The 17,419-nt window shown below is 31.8% G+C and overlaps 2 protein-coding genes across 3 annotated transcripts; one reads left to right on the forward strand and one right to left on the reverse strand.

Annotated features, from left to right (window-relative positions):
* Window positions 1–1,887: 1,887 nt before the first annotated feature.
* Window positions 1,888–5,404, reverse strand: LOC127805952 (probable phospholipase A2 homolog 1). Of its 2 annotated transcripts, XR_008024245.1 has the most exons (5): window positions 5,235–5,404; window positions 5,018–5,057; window positions 4,775–4,894; window positions 2,120–2,434; window positions 1,890–2,034 (listed from the first exon to the last, which is right to left on the reverse strand). XR_008024245.1 is itself a non-coding variant. In XM_052342806.1 (4 exons), the coding sequence occupies exons 1-4, from the start codon at window positions 5,349–5,351 to the stop codon at window positions 2,256–2,258; spliced, it is 456 nt and encodes a 151-aa protein (XP_052198766.1). In that variant the 5' UTR covers window positions 5,352–5,404; the 3' UTR covers window positions 1,888–2,255. The 2 variants fall into 2 exon arrangements, 1 of the variants encoding a protein (XP_052198766.1); XM_052342806.1 differs by having other exon boundaries at window positions 1,888–2,434.
* Window positions 5,405–14,385: 8,981 nt separating this feature from the next.
* LOC127805723 (1-aminocyclopropane-1-carboxylate synthase 7-like) lies at window positions 14,386–16,155 on the forward strand. Its single transcript, XM_052342474.1, has 4 exons — window positions 14,386–14,556; window positions 14,682–14,810; window positions 14,898–15,058; window positions 15,279–16,155. Exons 1-4 carry the CDS (start codon window positions 14,386–14,388, stop codon window positions 16,153–16,155), a joined length of 1,338 nt encoding a protein of 445 aa, XP_052198434.1.
* The last annotated feature ends 1,264 nt before the right edge of the window (window positions 16,156–17,419 follow it).

Here is a 17,419-nt window from a genome sequence, read left to right on the forward strand (position 1 = left end):
AGACTCTATATAAATATTTTATATTATATTAATATAAATATATAAAATATCAATATATTAGTCACAGTCTTCTAGAGATAAGATTTATATTAATTTCACTGTTTCTAAACAATTAATATTAATATTGATTACCACCAAACACGGTGTTAAGGAGGGAAGTTGGGTGTCTGTGTCACACTAAGTTAAAAGATGGAGGTTGGCACTTAGCGTTAGCTTCCGCTATCATAGAAAGTGGAAGGATATCAATGCCATTCTCTGTCCCAGCAAGCACTGATATCTTGCCCGCGTCAACAAAAGGTTGCCCGACGCACCCCCACCCCCATTCTCCCCATATACATACACAAATGAAAATAATTTTATATTTTTTAAATATTATTATAAATTATTATTTAAATAAATTGTTAGTTTGATCTTTCAATTAAAATTACACTCACAATTACAATCATTTTAATAATAATTAAATAATTTATTTATTTTTTAATCATAATAAAATTTATACTTATTTTATATTTTTTTATTCACCTCTATTAAATAAGAGTATAATTAAAATACTCAAAATGACTTATTTTATTGAGAGGAGGGGAGGGGGCGAAATAGGGTCTAATTGGAGAGAGATTTTAAGTCTTTTATTGTTTGGGCTACGTTACTGTCATGTAACATAAACGATTCGATATTTTTATTTTTCAATCTGTACGATTTGAGTATTTAATTAATCAGGTTGGTTTGACTTTTAAAAAAAAATAGTCTATTCAATTTAAATAGTTTGATTAATTCGGTTACATCTAATTGTTTATATTATCTGATACTGACGTAATTCAGACAATAATAGACTTAAAACCCCTTTTCAATTAAATCTCTCATTTTGCACCCTCCCAAATTAAATCACATCAGACCCCTTTAAGTAATTTGATTAATTTAATTGAACCCTTATATGACAGGCACAATTAAAAAATATATAAAATGAGTATAAATTATATTATAATAATTAAAAATAAATAAATTATTAATTATGATTATAGTTATAATTATTAAAATAACTGTAATTGTAAGTGTAATTTTAATTTAATAGATCAGAACTAATAATTTATAATAATATTTAAAAAATATATAAAATTATTTTCATGTGTATCTATAATTGTTTATGTATATTTTTTATTATATTTGTTAAATTTATTTAGAGATTCTTAAAAAAAAAAAGTCACATGACTTTTTATCTAGATTTTTTCAGATAAATTTATTTATTTCTCATTCGAATAAATTTATTTTAGTCTTTATAGATAAGAAAAAATGACGCATGTGTCTTCTAGTACATTTCAAAAATATTAATAAACAGTTTTATAAAAATCTTAAAATGCTTTCCAACATTATCTTAATTATTTTATAACTTTAGAAAACATTTAAACTTTATCTTAATATAACTTTATCTTACTCATTTTAACAAATACTACTTTAAAATATAGTAACAACAAAATTTAACATTGTTTCAAAAGATTAGTTGCACAAACTTTAACTCAATGTTGATTCCATTCGAGCTCTTAAAATTGGAATAAGTTCAACAATGAATCACAAAATCGGGGCCATCTTCTCTATCTAATGAGTTTACTTTAAAATCATTCGCCTTGCACCTACCCCCACGCAATTTAGACAAAAATAAAATTGTGATGCTGGGATCTTGATAAAGATGGTGATATTTTAGTAAGTAAATAAACGTGTCAGATGATGAAAGATTCGCCATATGCTCTGAAAGATAGATTATCACTGGCCATACCTGGCATTCAAGTATCTACTTTAAAGGAAACTTGCCTAAAACTACCTACAGGTGGTTGGGGTTGAATTACTAATGTGAGATGGATCCACATAAAGGAGGGTTCACCTCTCTATTTTTGTTCCCTAGTGTAATTAGCATTTTCATAACAAGGATCTTTATTGCTGAAAATCATATCAAATTGTTCATATCTAATACAAGAAAGAATACATACTGAAGTAATTCCAAGGAGGAAGAGTTTCAGCAGTTCTGCCTGCAGCAAGACAAGACTGCAAGTACAATAGAGCCTCTAAAGTCGATAAAGGGGAAACAAAGAGAGCCCTCCAAAATAAATGGTTAGCATGAAACAATTACCTTAATCAGGGTGAATCCACACAAAGTCATGGACTGTTCATAGCTTCAGTTCTTGGGGTCGCTGTTAAATTGAAGAAATAATGGTTACTAGATGCTAACTGATTCCACTCAATAAGAGGCATTTCCTTTTTCTCTATCAGAGTTCTAGCTTTGAGCTACCCAACTGACTCAGCATGATCGCCATATCCATGCCCTGTACCATTGTAGGCACAGCCGTTTCATATGGACAATATCTAGAAAATCCAACCTTCCCAGATTTCTGCACTTTCTTTATGCAGGTCTTGAACTTCTCATGGCACTTCACACTTACCAAACCTGCAAGGCCAACATTACACTACTTAAGAATCATTTGGCCACGACAAGCATTTGTAAACTGAGAAGACAAGAAGTGATTTGCATTCATGGTGTCACAACTCTTTAAAATTGAAACGAGACATTAGGTTTACACACATGGCACATCAATTCATTATTTCTTTTAGCTGACTAACTACTAATGATAAATTCTTGTTTTGCTTGAACTATTGAGTACTTAAGATCGTTGAAAGTAAATGTACTGAAAAATTCAGATATGAAACCCACTTGTTTTTAGCACAAAGTGCTGCTTCACTTCCATTTATTCACTGCTTTTAGCAGAAAGTTTATCTGAACTCAATTAATAGTTCCACTCACATGTTTTCTAAAACTGTAAAACAAGATGTATATTTCCACTTCAAAACCAACGGGGAACAGAAAAAATAATAAGCAAATAAACAGAAAATTTATCTAGCATAAATCATTTATTACACCAGCTGATAGGTTGAACACAAGTGGCAAATATGCAAGTAAGAGTGTATTACATTTAGTGATTACAATTAGTACCTACCCCAGTGGGTATGTATACGAAATTTGGGGGAAAAAGATTTCCCTGGTGGGTGACAGATTGATAGGGTACTCCTAGAAACCCTTATCCTACCTTCTGCGCCCAAGTCCTGGCTTCTGTTCACAGTTCAGAGAGAGCCCTCACCATCTGTGCCAATCACCCTAGTCGCTCTAAAACCTTCAACCTTCCTTCTATCACTACCAGAGAACTTGGTTGGCCTTCCTTTTTGCCCATATCTTTGGAAGGATCAAACTCACTGCAGACTAGGGTTGGTCCCGACCCAACCATGATCAGGTCCTTGAAACTAGACCTAGAACCTACCCAGTCACAAAGTCAATCTAAAGCAATCCAACCCAATTAAATTAGGGTTGGTTCGAGTTGGGTTTGGGTTTCAAAGAGTATATATAATGATATCAACTTTTAAAAACATAAATTCTGGAACTTCTACCTAGCCGAAAAAGAAACATAAATTTTGGAATAGTTTTTGAAGCACAATATGATTTGTGCTCCGCCGGTGTTTTTTAACTCCAACACCCTTGGATCCCATATTGTGTCACCTACTCAGATCCTTTTTCAAGAGGATGCTCTTCTTGCTATTCAACCTCCTTCCCATAGAATTTAAGGGGAAAATGGTTAAAATGAAAAAAAAAAAAAAAAAAAAAAGGTGCAACATTTCATACAATAGTAAAATGCTGTTAAAAGCAAAAAAAAATTTTATAAAATGCTAAAAGACCAGCTTTTTTGTATGGCATATAATATTGGGTAGTAAAGGACCAATATGTGCAAAATGTAAACATAGTGGAAATGAAGATATTACAATGGATGTGCACTATAGAAGAAGGATAGAATTAAAAATAAGATTGTAATGTCAAAGTGGCTCCCATTGAGGATAAGATGCACGAGATGCGATTAAAATAAGTTGGTCATATGAGAAGAAAATTGATAAAGGCTCTTGTATGGAGAGTGGATGGAGTAAAAAAAAAAAAAAAAAATTAGCAAAAAAGGTCACCAAAAATCTTGGTGAGGAATTCTTAGGTATGATAGGAGTTATAAGAATCCTATAGAAGATATTGTCAACAATAAAGATGATTGACAAGTTAAAATTTGATAAAATTGACCACACACAGTGGGATTGAGAGAAAAAGACTTGATACCATGTTATTGTTGAAGAACTATATGATTTATACTCCACCAGTATTTTTTGAGCCACAACGTTAGCTTATCCCATGCTGTGTCTCCCTTCATTGAGTGGCAGAACCCTCTTCAACAGGAGATGCTCTTTTTTCCATAAATTCTTCAATTTTTTTGTAAAATCTTAACCTATCAGCAACATATTCTCCTCCTACTACTTTTTCGTTTTATAAAATGTGATTAGTGAGGAGTCAAAAGACCATTTTCTCCTACTGAAATTCTTCTTGCTCCATGAAAAATTGTTATTTCTTTATATGAGTTGATCGGGTATTGAGGATGGAAAATTAAGCAACAATTACCAATGTGGATGGGGCAGAGAATTAGGTTTATGGATCGGGGATGCGGGGATGGGATAGGGTCCCGACTAGTACCCAAGCTATTACCATCTCTAATCATGTTGAAGAAACAGCTGAAGGCACTTTAGTAATTCATCAAACCAACAGCAACAATCACTCAAGTTGTGCCCTAACTTTCAGAAAGCAATCACCAAACTATTTCCAGTTTTAAACTTATTTACTTAAGAAAAAAAGTTCGCCCCAAACAAATTTCTAAAACAACTCTATTAAAGGCTAATTTCATGGAGTTTTTTGAACTGAAACAGGTACCTTTTTTCTCAACGCACTCATCGTGAATCTTGCAACAAGCGTCGAGATCATCGCAGGGCTTCTCGCCGGGGCAACCCGTCCAACCAACTCCGCAGTATTTTCCATACCTTATCCCAAGAGCTAATTCAATTTCACCCAAAGCAAAGATCCAATCAAATTAATCAACACCTAATACCATAAAGACATATGCATGTATAAGAAGAGAAGAATTTACGTTCAATTTTGGATGAGAAATCTGCTTACAATTGCAGTTCTCAGCAACGCATGTTCTGCTGCATCTGGCCTGTCATTCGCAGAAACAAACATCGGCATCGGTTGAATTAACAGAACGAGTAAACAAGAAGAAGAAGAAGAACGTTAATAAAGAGGCAATTGAGATCTGACATTGTGAAGTGAAGGATCATCGTCGTTCATGAAAGAAGATAAAAGGTGAGAAAGGAAACGAGGAATGGGGAACCACCTGGGAATCATTTGCGGATTGAGCGATATCAACGAGGAAGAAGAAGACGACGCTTGCAAATGTCGCTGCCGCGACGGATACACGTGCCCCGCCAGAGAAGCACGTGCCGGACGCCATCGTCGCTGTGTCTGCGGCTCAGAGAGAGAGGAGTCTCCCTGTCGATTGAAGTTGCCTCGATCAAATTAATTTTGGGATAATTACAGAAAACCCTTCATCTATGTTTCTATCTTATTTAACCCCGTAAAGTATAATAAAATACATTTAAATTTCATAAATTATTCGAAATGAAAATTAGATATGCCAGTGGATACTAAGGTTGGCAATGATTCGGTTTGATTTTGGTTTTTGCCAAAATCATAATCAAACCAAACTTAAATTACTAAAACCAAAACCAAACCATTACCCATTTGGTTTTAAAAATTTAAAACCATAACCAGACCATTCGGTTTTGGTTCGGTTTCGGTTTAACCATGATTTTTTTAGTTTAATCCATATCAACAAACAAAGACAAATAGCATTCATAAAAAATTTTGATATTTTCACAACAAACAAAGATAAATTCTAATAAAGTTACCTTATTCTTGCATAAAGTTACAAAACTTATTGGATATAAAATCATATTTCCAAACCTACAATTGTTAAGATCAATAAATTAATATGTGCATAATTAAATTGTAATTTAAGCTAAAAAAAATTAGTTACGAAAGTTAATATCTTCATCAACAACATTAATATATTCTTCGTAAATTGATGCATATCCATCTGAAATGAATAAGCCAACTCCATCTAATAAAATTATAAATATAAAAAATAAATTAATATGAAGAGAGATGAGGCAGAGAGTAAGAAGCAGCGAGGGTGAGAGAGATCGAGGGCGAGCGATAGCAAGAGGGGCCGAGCCCTAGCGAGAGCAAGAGAAATCTAGCGAGGACGAGTGAGAGCAAGAGAGATACAGAGAATGAGGGCGATTGGTTAGCTCGGGCGGAGGAGCAAGAGAAATGAGGTAGAAAGAGTGAGAGAGATTGAGGGCAAGTGAGAGCAGGGGCCGAGCCCTGGCGAGAGTAAGAGACATCCAGCGAGGGCGAGCGAGAGCAAGAGACATGCAGAGAATAAGGGCGATGACGGGCGGACGAGCGAGAAGCAGCGATGGTGAGAGAGAGTGAGAGCGAGGTTGAGAGAGGAAGGAGAAGAGAAAGGGAGAAGGGTTTGCAAGCAAGGCAATTGGGCTGGGGTGGGTTGGGCTCAAGTGGGCGGGGTTGTATATAATATATATTATATATATATTCGGTTCGGTTACCCACCATTCGGTTCGATTTCAGTTCGGGTTTTGGTTTGATTTTAGTGAAAACCATAACCAAACCATACCCATTGAAACAGTGTTTGATTTTTCCCCGAACCAAACCATTACCCGGTCAAATGGTTTTTAACCGCGTTGACCGGTTCGGTTCCTCACAGTTTCGGTTGCAATTGCCATCCCTAGTGGATACCAGTAGATTTAAGAATCGATTCGAACTTATTTGGGTAAGTTGAAAAGTTTGAACTTTCATTCTAATTTTGTGAATAAACTAATATCAATCGAGATTAAGATAATAAGATTACTAGGGTCAGAAAACCGATTCAACTTAACTTATAAAAACAATAGTAAGATCTCACAAAAATAAGAAAAATTAAGACTTCCTATTTAGGGGGTGTTTATTAATCAAGATATGAGATACAAAAGTCAAGATATGGGATGCATCCCAGATTTTTATCATTTTCAGTATATTTGTTAAATTTTTCTAATTATTCTTTAAAAAATCATTAATGACTTCTTATCTTGATCTTTTAAAATATGCTTATATCTCTCTCCCTCAAGATAAACATATATTGATTTTTATAAATAAGAAAAAAAATGACATTTGTGTCATTTAGTGTATTTTAAAAAATTTAACAAATAATTTGATAAAAAATTTTAAATGCTTCCCAACTTTATCTTGACTATTTTATATTTTGATCCGAAAATCATTCCGAACTTATTTTAATACTCTTCTATCTCGCTCATTTTAACAAACGTTACCTTAGTGCAATAGGGTAAACTATCCTATTGCTGGAATAAATTAGATATAGAACTATCTTTCTAATAGGTTGATCGAGTGGATACAAATTTATGAGTACCTTCTTGACCAATGTAAGGGCATTTAAACTAATTTTTAAATTATATTATTTAAATAAGATTTACTATTTAGTGCGACAAAGATAAACTAACCCATTGCTTGCATGGATAAAATCTAAAACTATCCCTATAATAAGTCCATTGAATGGATGAAAAATTACAAATGCCTTATTACTGAATATAATAAGGGCATTTAAATCTATTTTTAAATTATATTATTTAAATAGAATTAACTATTTAGTGCAACATGATAAATTGACCCATTATCTAAGTGGATAAAATATAAAATTACCCTTGTAATGGATCGATCGAGTGGATGAAAATCTATAAATACCCTATTAATGTAAGGGCATTTAAACTAATTTTTAAACTATATTCCACTAAATTTCATTTAAATTTTTTAATTTTTTATACATATATAACATTAATTTAAATTGTACAGAAACAAAAACAGGAAACGCATATAATATGAAACAAAAATAGAAAAATGATATTTAAAAAAATAAAAAATAGACGTGTGAAAAAATGTATAAATAAATAAAATATAAATTTAATAAAAAACATAAATTTCATTATCTATTCAAGCAAATATAAATACAAGTTATTTTTATTTATAACGTGGTGTGAAATAACTTCTAAATATTTTTAAAATTATGGAGACGACTTGAAAATATTTTATTAATATTTCTTAGCATTTTGGGATAAAAAAAACTCAAAAATGCCCAAACAACACCATTTCAGTGCTTAGTCACCTTCTAGTATATATATATATATATATATAGACACAGAGAGAGATGGGGTTGTTGAGATTCTGTTGTTTGTTTGGCATTTCAACTTAAGAAGCATAGAGGATGAAACTCCATTTAAAATAAATTAAAAAAAAATGGAAGAAAAGAAGTATAGGATTTACTGACGTGGGGTGGAAGATCATGAGGATCCATGTCTGTGCAGGGATTCAACTCCATTAGATTTGCCTATCATCATCATCAACCCAAAGAACAAAACGTGAAAGAAAGCAGTGATGATGCATCACCACTACTCATTGATGTGCATTTTTCTATGGTTTATTTGTTGGTTCGATCATGACATACAAACAGACAATTTTTTCATGGATAGCTGGCAGCCCTGCCTGTCCACCCCCCTTTTTTTTTTAGTGTTGGATTCTCCCGTTGGTTTGAGTTTGATTAGATTTTGCCTTTTAAAAAATGATTAGCAAACACGAAATTTATGCGATTCGATTATTTTGTGTGATCCTTATTTATAGGGAGAAGGAAACAATTTTTATTACGGAAAAAATTGATGTGATATAATTGTTTAGACCTCACAAACTTATAAACCCCGATACACCCAATTATCATATCTCTATCATGAAAAATATTATTTAATAGAGATATTATATATCTATTCAAAATTTCTCGTGCTTGGAACTTGGGCCTAATGACCTAAGTTCTTTGTCGCCACTATACTTCTATGAAAAAATTCATATTTGGATTTTCTTTAAAATTATCTAGACCAAGTTAAATTTTGATAACGAACTCAAATATAAAAATTGAGACATTCCTTAATACTAACTAATAGCTAAAAATGAAAAGAAATAAACAAAAAAATTGAAAACAAAAGACTTCCACCAAACAAGTCCTTAGTGTTGCTTCTTTTTCCGTTTTCTTATTTGAGGTTGTTGATGATTTATCGATCTAATTTTCGATTATACATCTTTTGCTATATAATTATTGGACATCGACTATTCCTTTCACGAAAGCCTCTCAATCTTCTTTTACATAACTAAATCGTCTTAATTAAGTTTCATATATATTATCTTCAATAAAAGTCACAGTAATTTTATTATAAACAATCTCATATCTAATTTTATATTTTCTTATATAGTTACACATCTATTTTAATATTTTCAATTTTATATTTTAGGGGTGAGCAAAATTGAACCAAATCGACCAAAATTACCGATTCAATTTGGTTTTAACTAAATATCGATTCATTTCAATTATTAAATTTGATAATTTTTGTTATTTTAGTTTAGTTAGGCTTTTGTATTGAAAAAAAAAAACTAAAATAACCGGACCAACAAAAATTTTGTATTTTTACAAAATTTTGGCATTTTTTTTTAGTTTGTTCAGTTTTTTCGATCAATTAGATTTTTTTTTTTATTTTCGTTTTGTTTGGCTTGTTCGGTTTGATATTTTTACACAAGTTTGGTCTATCTTATTTTAACATTTCTATACCGAATACTCACTCTTAATTATTAACATGTTGCGTCATACAATAAAACTAACAATCTCAAATAATTCAAATAACTATTTTCTTAAGAATTAATTATTATAAAAATAATTTAATAACGCAATACTACTACTATATAAGAATTCTCAATAATTGATTAAGGTTAAGAAAGTTTGACTTGATTAAGATTAGGTTGACATGAGTACTTAAGCTCTCACTAATTACTATCTTGTGATGATGTCAGATAGCAAGATTTGGGAACAGCGTGGGGGAGAGTGGCATTAGCAGTGTACCCCTCTTGGCAGGCAGGAATATTCCTTGAAGATAGCAAATCCAACACCAAGATGCCACGCCGGCAATTCAGTTTCTAATCATCACAAAAATAAGAATAAGATATTTTTATTATATATTGGATAAAAGAGATGGTTTGGAATATTGAGTGGGTCCCAAAATTTGATTTTTTTAAATTAAATGATTAATTTTGAGTAATTACTTTTTATTCCATTTGATTTTTTATTTTATTTCTGGTAGTTTAGTTTTTAATTGATTTTTGAAAGGTAGGTAAAATTGCAAATTTTAAATGATATATAATATGGTTTTTTTGTGAGGTTACATTTAAATTTTTGATCGAACAAAGTTAAGCAAGAGTGAACATTTGGTCGGTTCGATTATTGAATCGATTGAAATGTTTAAACTAAATTGATCGAAGTTGTGTAAAAAATTGAATTGAATTAATTGAATAAATCTAAAATTGAAAAAATCGAACAAATAAAAAAAATATAAAAAAAGAAAAAATGGAACAAATAGAAAAAATCTAAAACAAAAAATTGAACAAACCGTAAAAAACCCAAAAAATCAAAAAATAGAAAATTTTAATCAGTTCCGTTATTTTAATTTTTCAATACAAAAATCAAATCGAATCGAAATAACTGGAATTGTCAAATTTGATAATCGAACCGATTTGACCCTTAGTTAAAACATAATTGAATTGACAATTTGGTCAGTTCAATTTGGTTATTTCGATTAAACTGGACTTTTAAAATTTAAGGTGTTTGGTTTGTCTGAATTTATAAACAAGATCGTTTGTGGTTTGATTCTAAGCTCATTTTGTTATAATGTGTGTTTTTGTATGATCAAATTATTTGTCATTATAAATTTAAATATTATACTAAAATACACTAATTTTTTTTTGTATATTTTACATAAACAATCTCATTTATGCTCTAACTTTTTTTTATTATTTTGTTTGCATATGCATGTGTTTTATTTTTTTCATTAATTAAGTCATTGAAGATATTTTTAAAAATTCAATACTTTAAACATAGAGTCTAATATTTACTAAATCATAAAATAAATAATCCAAATTCAATCTCGAAAAGATTCAAAATCGACAAATTTATACTTTTCTTTTGATGGAGTTACAACCAAGCTCGATTCAAATCCAACTCAATAAGATTTTAAGTAAATAAAGTTAAGTATAATTAATAGGTGATTAGATTACTTTCTCAGAGTAGTATAAATGGTTCACCACATATATTCAGAAGTTTGAAATATCGAAATATCGTGGATACGATTTTACTTTTGTAAGAGAATAAGTGATTAATTGTATTTATACGAATGATCGGACTTTTGGACTTCAACTCTCGACAAATTTATTCATTCACATAAAAACGTGGAGTAGATGAACCATAAATTACAGAAATAATGAGATAAGTTCTGGTTAAAGACTAATTGTGATCCATTCATTGTTTGAAATTTTCACCTTAAGAAAAAATAGGCAATTAATTATTAATGATTAGAGATGCAAGTCATCAACGATTGTTAAAAAGAGAAAAGCAAGATTAGACAGAATTAGAAAGTGACGGTTAGATAAATGGGTTAGAATACAGTTACAAATTCTAAATTGGGGAAGGGGCTGTCCAGTGGGGGTGGGCCCCGCAAAATGTTCTCTTGTTTGTGGGGACATATTATAGTGACTGTCATTTTTATTTATTTAATAAATAATAATATTACAGATTAAATTAATTTTTCTATCCTCAAAATACGTTACATATATGTGCACACACAGATATATACATATATTCATGCATACAAGTACACATACGTATATATACACACACATAAAGCACACATATGTATATACATCCATATACACACTTATATAGGCATATATATAAGCAAAGAAAAATATACATGCATACGTACATATATACACATATATACTTATATGGGAGCATGTAAATATATATGTACATATACATACACATACATATATATTTATAATTCAGACATATATTTATATATACAAGCAAACACCAAAAAATAAAATCAAAAATTATTTTTATGCAAAACATTTTATACTAAAAAACTCATTGTAATGTTTTTTCTTTTTCATCGTCTCCCTTATTCCTCCAACTTTTGTCCTATAGTTTAGCTTCGAAAATACTATTTACACACTTATCTATGATATTTTTAACGATATTTATATATTAATATAATATAAAATATAACACATTAATATATAAATATTATAAAAATATCAACTAACCATAAATTATACACTTTAAATTCTAAATTCTAAAAATGGCACTTTCAATTTGTTTCTTTACTTCACTATTGATTTGATTTGTCATAGGTTGGGAATGTGGGGCCCACTAAGTAAAAGCTAAGCTATGTCGTTTGTTTCATGTGTTTTTATGCATGAAAACATGCTTTTAATTAATATATGATAGTTTTTTTAAAAAAATTTAAAATGTATTATTTTGGATATTTTCTAAAAAAATTAAAAACCCAATTTAAATCATTCCATTTATAAATTTAAATCAAAATAGTTCAACATCTTAATCAAATTTTACAAGCGATATCATTAATGTATTTTAATTAAAATTTATAAATCTTATAAGACGTGACGAATCTAAATTTGACGTAAATTTTTAAGTAAAGATATTATAAAATTTATTTTTTTAAAATAATTAATACATTAATGGTAGGGGTGTGCAAATTGTCGGTTCAATAAATTCACTAATTAATTATAAATTTATTAATTAATTAAATCTAATTGAGAAATAAAATAAAATAAAATAGATTGATTAATTTAAAAAATTAAACTAATCAAAATAGTATAAATTGAATTAAATCGATTAAATTGAAGAAATATAAAAAAAATTGAAAAAAATTGAAGTAACAGATAAAAAATATATAAAATTAAAAAAATAATATTATTGTATAAATATTAAAATAATATTATTTTAAAATTTAATTAATTCGATTCTTATAATTAAAAAATTAAAAATTAAACTTAAAAAAAATTAATCAAACTGATGTAAGAAAGAAATTAAATCGAGCCAATAAATTGGTTTAATTCGATCCGATTATTTGAATAAATTAAATTTTTGTTACTCCCAAATTAAAAGACTAAAAACTGTAAATTTAAGCTAAATAATATATTAAAATATGAGGAAATAAACTATGAAAGTGACATGGCTTATCAAAAAGGAAAATGTCCCATCAAAAAGAGGCAGCCACATGCAAACGAAGGACTATAAGTCGGCCGACTTGTGGGGTCTCCTATATATTTGGCCCTATTTTTGTCCTCTTTGTGGATCAAAACAAACAAAATAAAATGTGAGCCTTCACTTAAAATTTTTATGTGTTACGCTCCATGCCATACCTCTTTCACCAAAGCATGCCCACGATTTAATCCCGGTATTTTTATATTTTTGATGTGATTATTAATTTTTTTATTATTTTAATATGTTTTTGAGTAATTTAATTTTTATAATTTAATATTTTTTATGTGATAATTAAAATTTTTTATTATCTTCATTATATATTTGTATAAGTATTTTTAAGTCAATTTAACTCATGTACTTCAAGGTGAACATTATAATATGATGTATACTTTATCAAAATATAAGAATTAAATTGACTAAATAAATGTAAGTATAGAAATACAATCGAAACAATAAAAAATTTAAATTATCATATGAAAAAAATCAAAATATATGGAGTTAAATTGACTAAAAAATTGCAAGTTTAAGAGTATAATTGAAATAATAAAAAGTTTGAGTAGTCGCACAATCAAAAAAAATAAAAATATGAGAATAAAAATATAAATTTACCCCCAAAACATTTGAGAAAATATGTTTTATATCAATTTTTCATTTGGAATAATGATTTAGCTCACTAATACTCATGCATTATAGACTGTGGTTATGGTCCATCTTCTTTCCAGTTCCCCAAAAGCCTCCTAAATCCAACACCCACACTCATAAAGTCGTATTGGCATGAAAGTGTAACTATCCAAATACATAACAGGTATCACACACACATCGTCATCCCAAATATTTGCTTAGACCAACTAGGTGTGAAATCATTTCCTGGAACCCAGATTACACATAGGAAGATTCTGCATTAGAAATTAAACTAGGCGAAATTCAGACCGACCCCATCAACCACCATATTTTGATGTGGATCTTGTGGAGATTGAGATGTGGAAAACTATAGACACAGAACCAAACAGTTGGCATCACTGATCAAACTAAACTATATATTACAAATCTGTGCTTTGATCGTATATCTCACAGAATCAATCATTGGTTCATTTTATTTTTTCTCAGGCTTTCGTCATCCATGGATCTCCACTTAAGCTCTGGCTTAATTATATATAAGCCGTTGCTTGGGAAAGTCTTCATCATCAATCTCTCTCAGCCTTCTTCTCCAAGAAAATTCAGTCTCTCTCTTTTCCCGAGAAAGCTAGCTAGAGATATGGCTGTGGAGATTGAGCAACCATCCGTTAGATTGTCAAGAGTTGCAGTCTCTGAAACTCATGGAGAAGACTCCCCATATTTTGCAGGATGGAAAGCTTACGATGAAAACCCTTACGATGAACTAAGCAACCCATCTGGAGTTATCCAGATGGGTTTAGCAGAAAACCAAGTAAGCTAAGTTTTATCTATTTGATCCATAATAATAAGCTGATCAAGAAGTAATTATTCTTCAGTTTGAATCCGTTCAAACTAATTGTGAGTTGCCTAATTAATTTTCTTGTAATTTCTTTGCAGGTTTCATTTGATTTGCTGGAAGAATACCTGGAGCAGCATTCGGAAGTGGCTAGCTGGGGCAAGAAAGTTTCTGGGTTCAGAGAGAATGCCTTGTTCCAGGATTACCACGGATTGCTGTCTTTCAGAAAGGTTCGATCAAGTACCATTAATTTGTTAGGTAATCAGTTCTAAACACTGCCAGAGGCGATGAATTCTAACTAGAATTGCATATTTCAGGCAATGGCCAGCTTCATGGGAGAGGTAAGAGAGGGAAGAGCAAGCTTCGACCCTGATAGGATTGTGTTAACAGCTGGCGCCACTGCCGCTAACGAGCTCCTAACGTTCATTTTGGCCAATCCCGGCGATGCTTTGCTTGTTCCGACTCCTTACTATCCTGGGTAGGAACCCACCATTTCTCGGTTTATAGCACTTGCACCTACCTACAATCCTGTAATCATAGGATAAATCTAGTTATATTATATATATCGCACAATATTAGTATGGTTAATTAACGACTGATCTAAGGGACCTATTGTATATCTATGGGAATTAAATCTCTTGAATGTGAGTGAATTTTGAACAGTTATATCTAAGAATATTCTTATCGTTATGGTACAGATTTGATAGAGATTTGAGGTGGAGAACAGGCGTCAAAATCGTACCGATTCACTGCGACAGTTCCAACAATTTCCAAGTCACTGCCGAAGCTCTGGAAGCTGCATACAGAAGCGCAGAAGCCATGAGCGTCAAAGTGAGCGCTGTTCTCATCACAAATCCATCGAATCCATTAGGCATCACCATTGATCGACCGGTCCTCGACGAGATTCTCAACTTCGTCGGCCGGAAGAACATCCACCTCGTCTCCGACGAGATCTACTCCGGCTCCGTCTTCTCCTCCGGCGAATTCGTCAGCGTCGCCGAGGTCCTCCAATCCCGAGATTTTAAAGACGCCGAGCGCGTCCACATTGTTTACAGCCTCTCCAAAGATCTCGGCCTGCCGGGATTCAGAGTCGGCACGATCTATTCGTACAACGACGCAGTCGTGAATACGGCGAGGAGAATGTCGAGCTTCACTCTGATCTCGTCGCAGACGCAGCAGCTCCTGGCCGCCATGCTGTCCGACGACGAGTTCACGAAAAATTACGTGAGAACGAACCGGGAGAGGCTGAGGAAGAGGTACGAGAAGATCATATTGGGGCTTAGAAATGGCGGAATCGAGTGCTTGAAGGGGAACGCCGGCTTGTTTTGCTGGATGAATTTGAAGCCCTTGCTGGAGAATGCTACGAGAGAGAGTGAATTGAAGCTCTGGAAATCGATCTTGAATGAGGCGAAGCTGAACATTTCTCCGGGCTCGTCCTGCCATTGCTCCGAACCAGGCTGGTTTAGGGTTTGCTTTGCCAACATGAGCGAGAAGACGCTGGAAGTGGCTCTCAAGAGAATCCATAATCTCATGGAAAATACGAAAATAAGCCTTCACAATGTTATCTCTTTTTAGGTGTTCGCTTATTTAATAGTATACAAATATATATATATATTAGTTTGATACTTTGCATTAATATTTTGCACATCTAAATTTACACACAATATAACACATCACCTCACAATGTCACAACAAATGTCAAACTTTAAGCATCCAAATAATATTTTAGATATATATATCCAGCAATTATAATTAGTTTTTCGAAAAGCTCAATAATAAGTTAGTAGGCCACGCAAAATGGAAGTCCAAGAAAAGTCCAGAGCAATTGTGAAGGGGCACATATGACATATCAACTCTCCCGATCAATAAAGACTCACTTGGACAACTTTCTCGTAAACTACTCTTATTTGGGCCATTCTCAAGTTTTTTCAGACAACATATCGATCACAAGCCGTAAGACGAACAATTCATCTACTGCACACGATTGTTTCAGAGTTAAGCTCAAAAAGGCCTTGGTGATAAATTGTTGCATGCCTTCTAACTACGTTTTGCCTTGTAAACATTTATCTAGGGTATATATCAACTCTCCCGAACAAGGAAAACTTTGCATAAAACAACTTCTTCCAAACTATTCTCACCCAGAAGATTGTAGTTCTCCTAGACTACCTTTCTTTTCAGGCACCAGATTGTAGTTCTCCTAGACTACCTTTCTTTTCAGGCACCCTAGGCTATATATCCTGGACAATAGATTGAGTCCCTACTTCTCCCACAGATTTCTTTCGGACAAGACTTATCTTTTCGACTTCTTATTGAGCTTTTCTAAAAATAAATTTTAATTGTTGTAATCCAACAACAATAATATTGTTTCCGGAAGTATAATTCATGAATGATGTCACATAATTTAAAAATATAAATGAAGATAATGTGACAGGTTCTTATGTTATTAGGTGGTTTTGTAAATAACCCATCAACTAGTTGACATTTTTAATGTGGCCAAATTATTGTTTAGTTATTTGTGGTAATTTTTATTCAAGGAATTTTGATAAAATAACGTATTTTTTAATTCCTTCTCGTTCCGGTCGTCTTTGTTTGTTTGCGTGGTTGGATGCCTTACTTTTATTGCGTGAAATTGCCGGCCGACTGTTTGTTCTACCAAACACTGTCTCCTCTGCCATAGGCCGAAGACACCTGGGCTGCCCAAGTTCATGTGCTCTCTCGCCTTACAACAAATTACATTTTATAAGATGACGTGGCACTCCAAAATTACTTAAATGCCCCTCCAAGGAAGTCAAATCTAAATTTGGCGCTTACCCTAATTTCTAAGGCCGAATTTATGTCT

This window comes from Diospyros lotus, chromosome 7 (genome assembly GCF_014633365.1).
Source record: "Diospyros lotus cultivar Yz01 chromosome 7, ASM1463336v1, whole genome shotgun sequence".
Lineage (NCBI taxonomy): Eukaryota > Viridiplantae > Streptophyta > Magnoliopsida > Ericales > Ebenaceae > Diospyros > Diospyros lotus.

Coding starts and splice junctions, on each gene's coding strand:
- LOC127805723 (XM_052342474.1), top strand. CDS start 14,386: ATGGCTGTGGAGATTGAGCAACCATCCGTTAGATTGTCAAGAGTTGCA. Junction 14,557..14,681: donor TGGGTTTAGCAGAAAACCAA/GTAAGCTAAGTT, acceptor ATTTCTTTGCAG/GTTTCATTTGATTTGCTGGA. Junction 15,059..15,278: donor CCGACTCCTTACTATCCTGG/GTAGGAACCCAC, acceptor GTTATGGTACAG/ATTTGATAGAGATTTGAGGT.
- LOC127805952 (XM_052342806.1), bottom strand. CDS start 5,351: ATGGCGTCCGGCACGTGCTTCTCTGGCGGGGCACGTGTATCCGTCGCG. Junction 5,058..5,234: donor AATCCGCAAATGATTCCCAG/GTGGTTCCCCAT, acceptor TGCGAATGACAG/GCCAGATGCAGCAGAACATG. Junction 2,435..4,774: donor TGAGTGCGTTGAGAAAAAAG/GTACCTGTTTCA, acceptor TTGGCCTTGCAG/GTTTGGTAAGTGTGAAGTGC.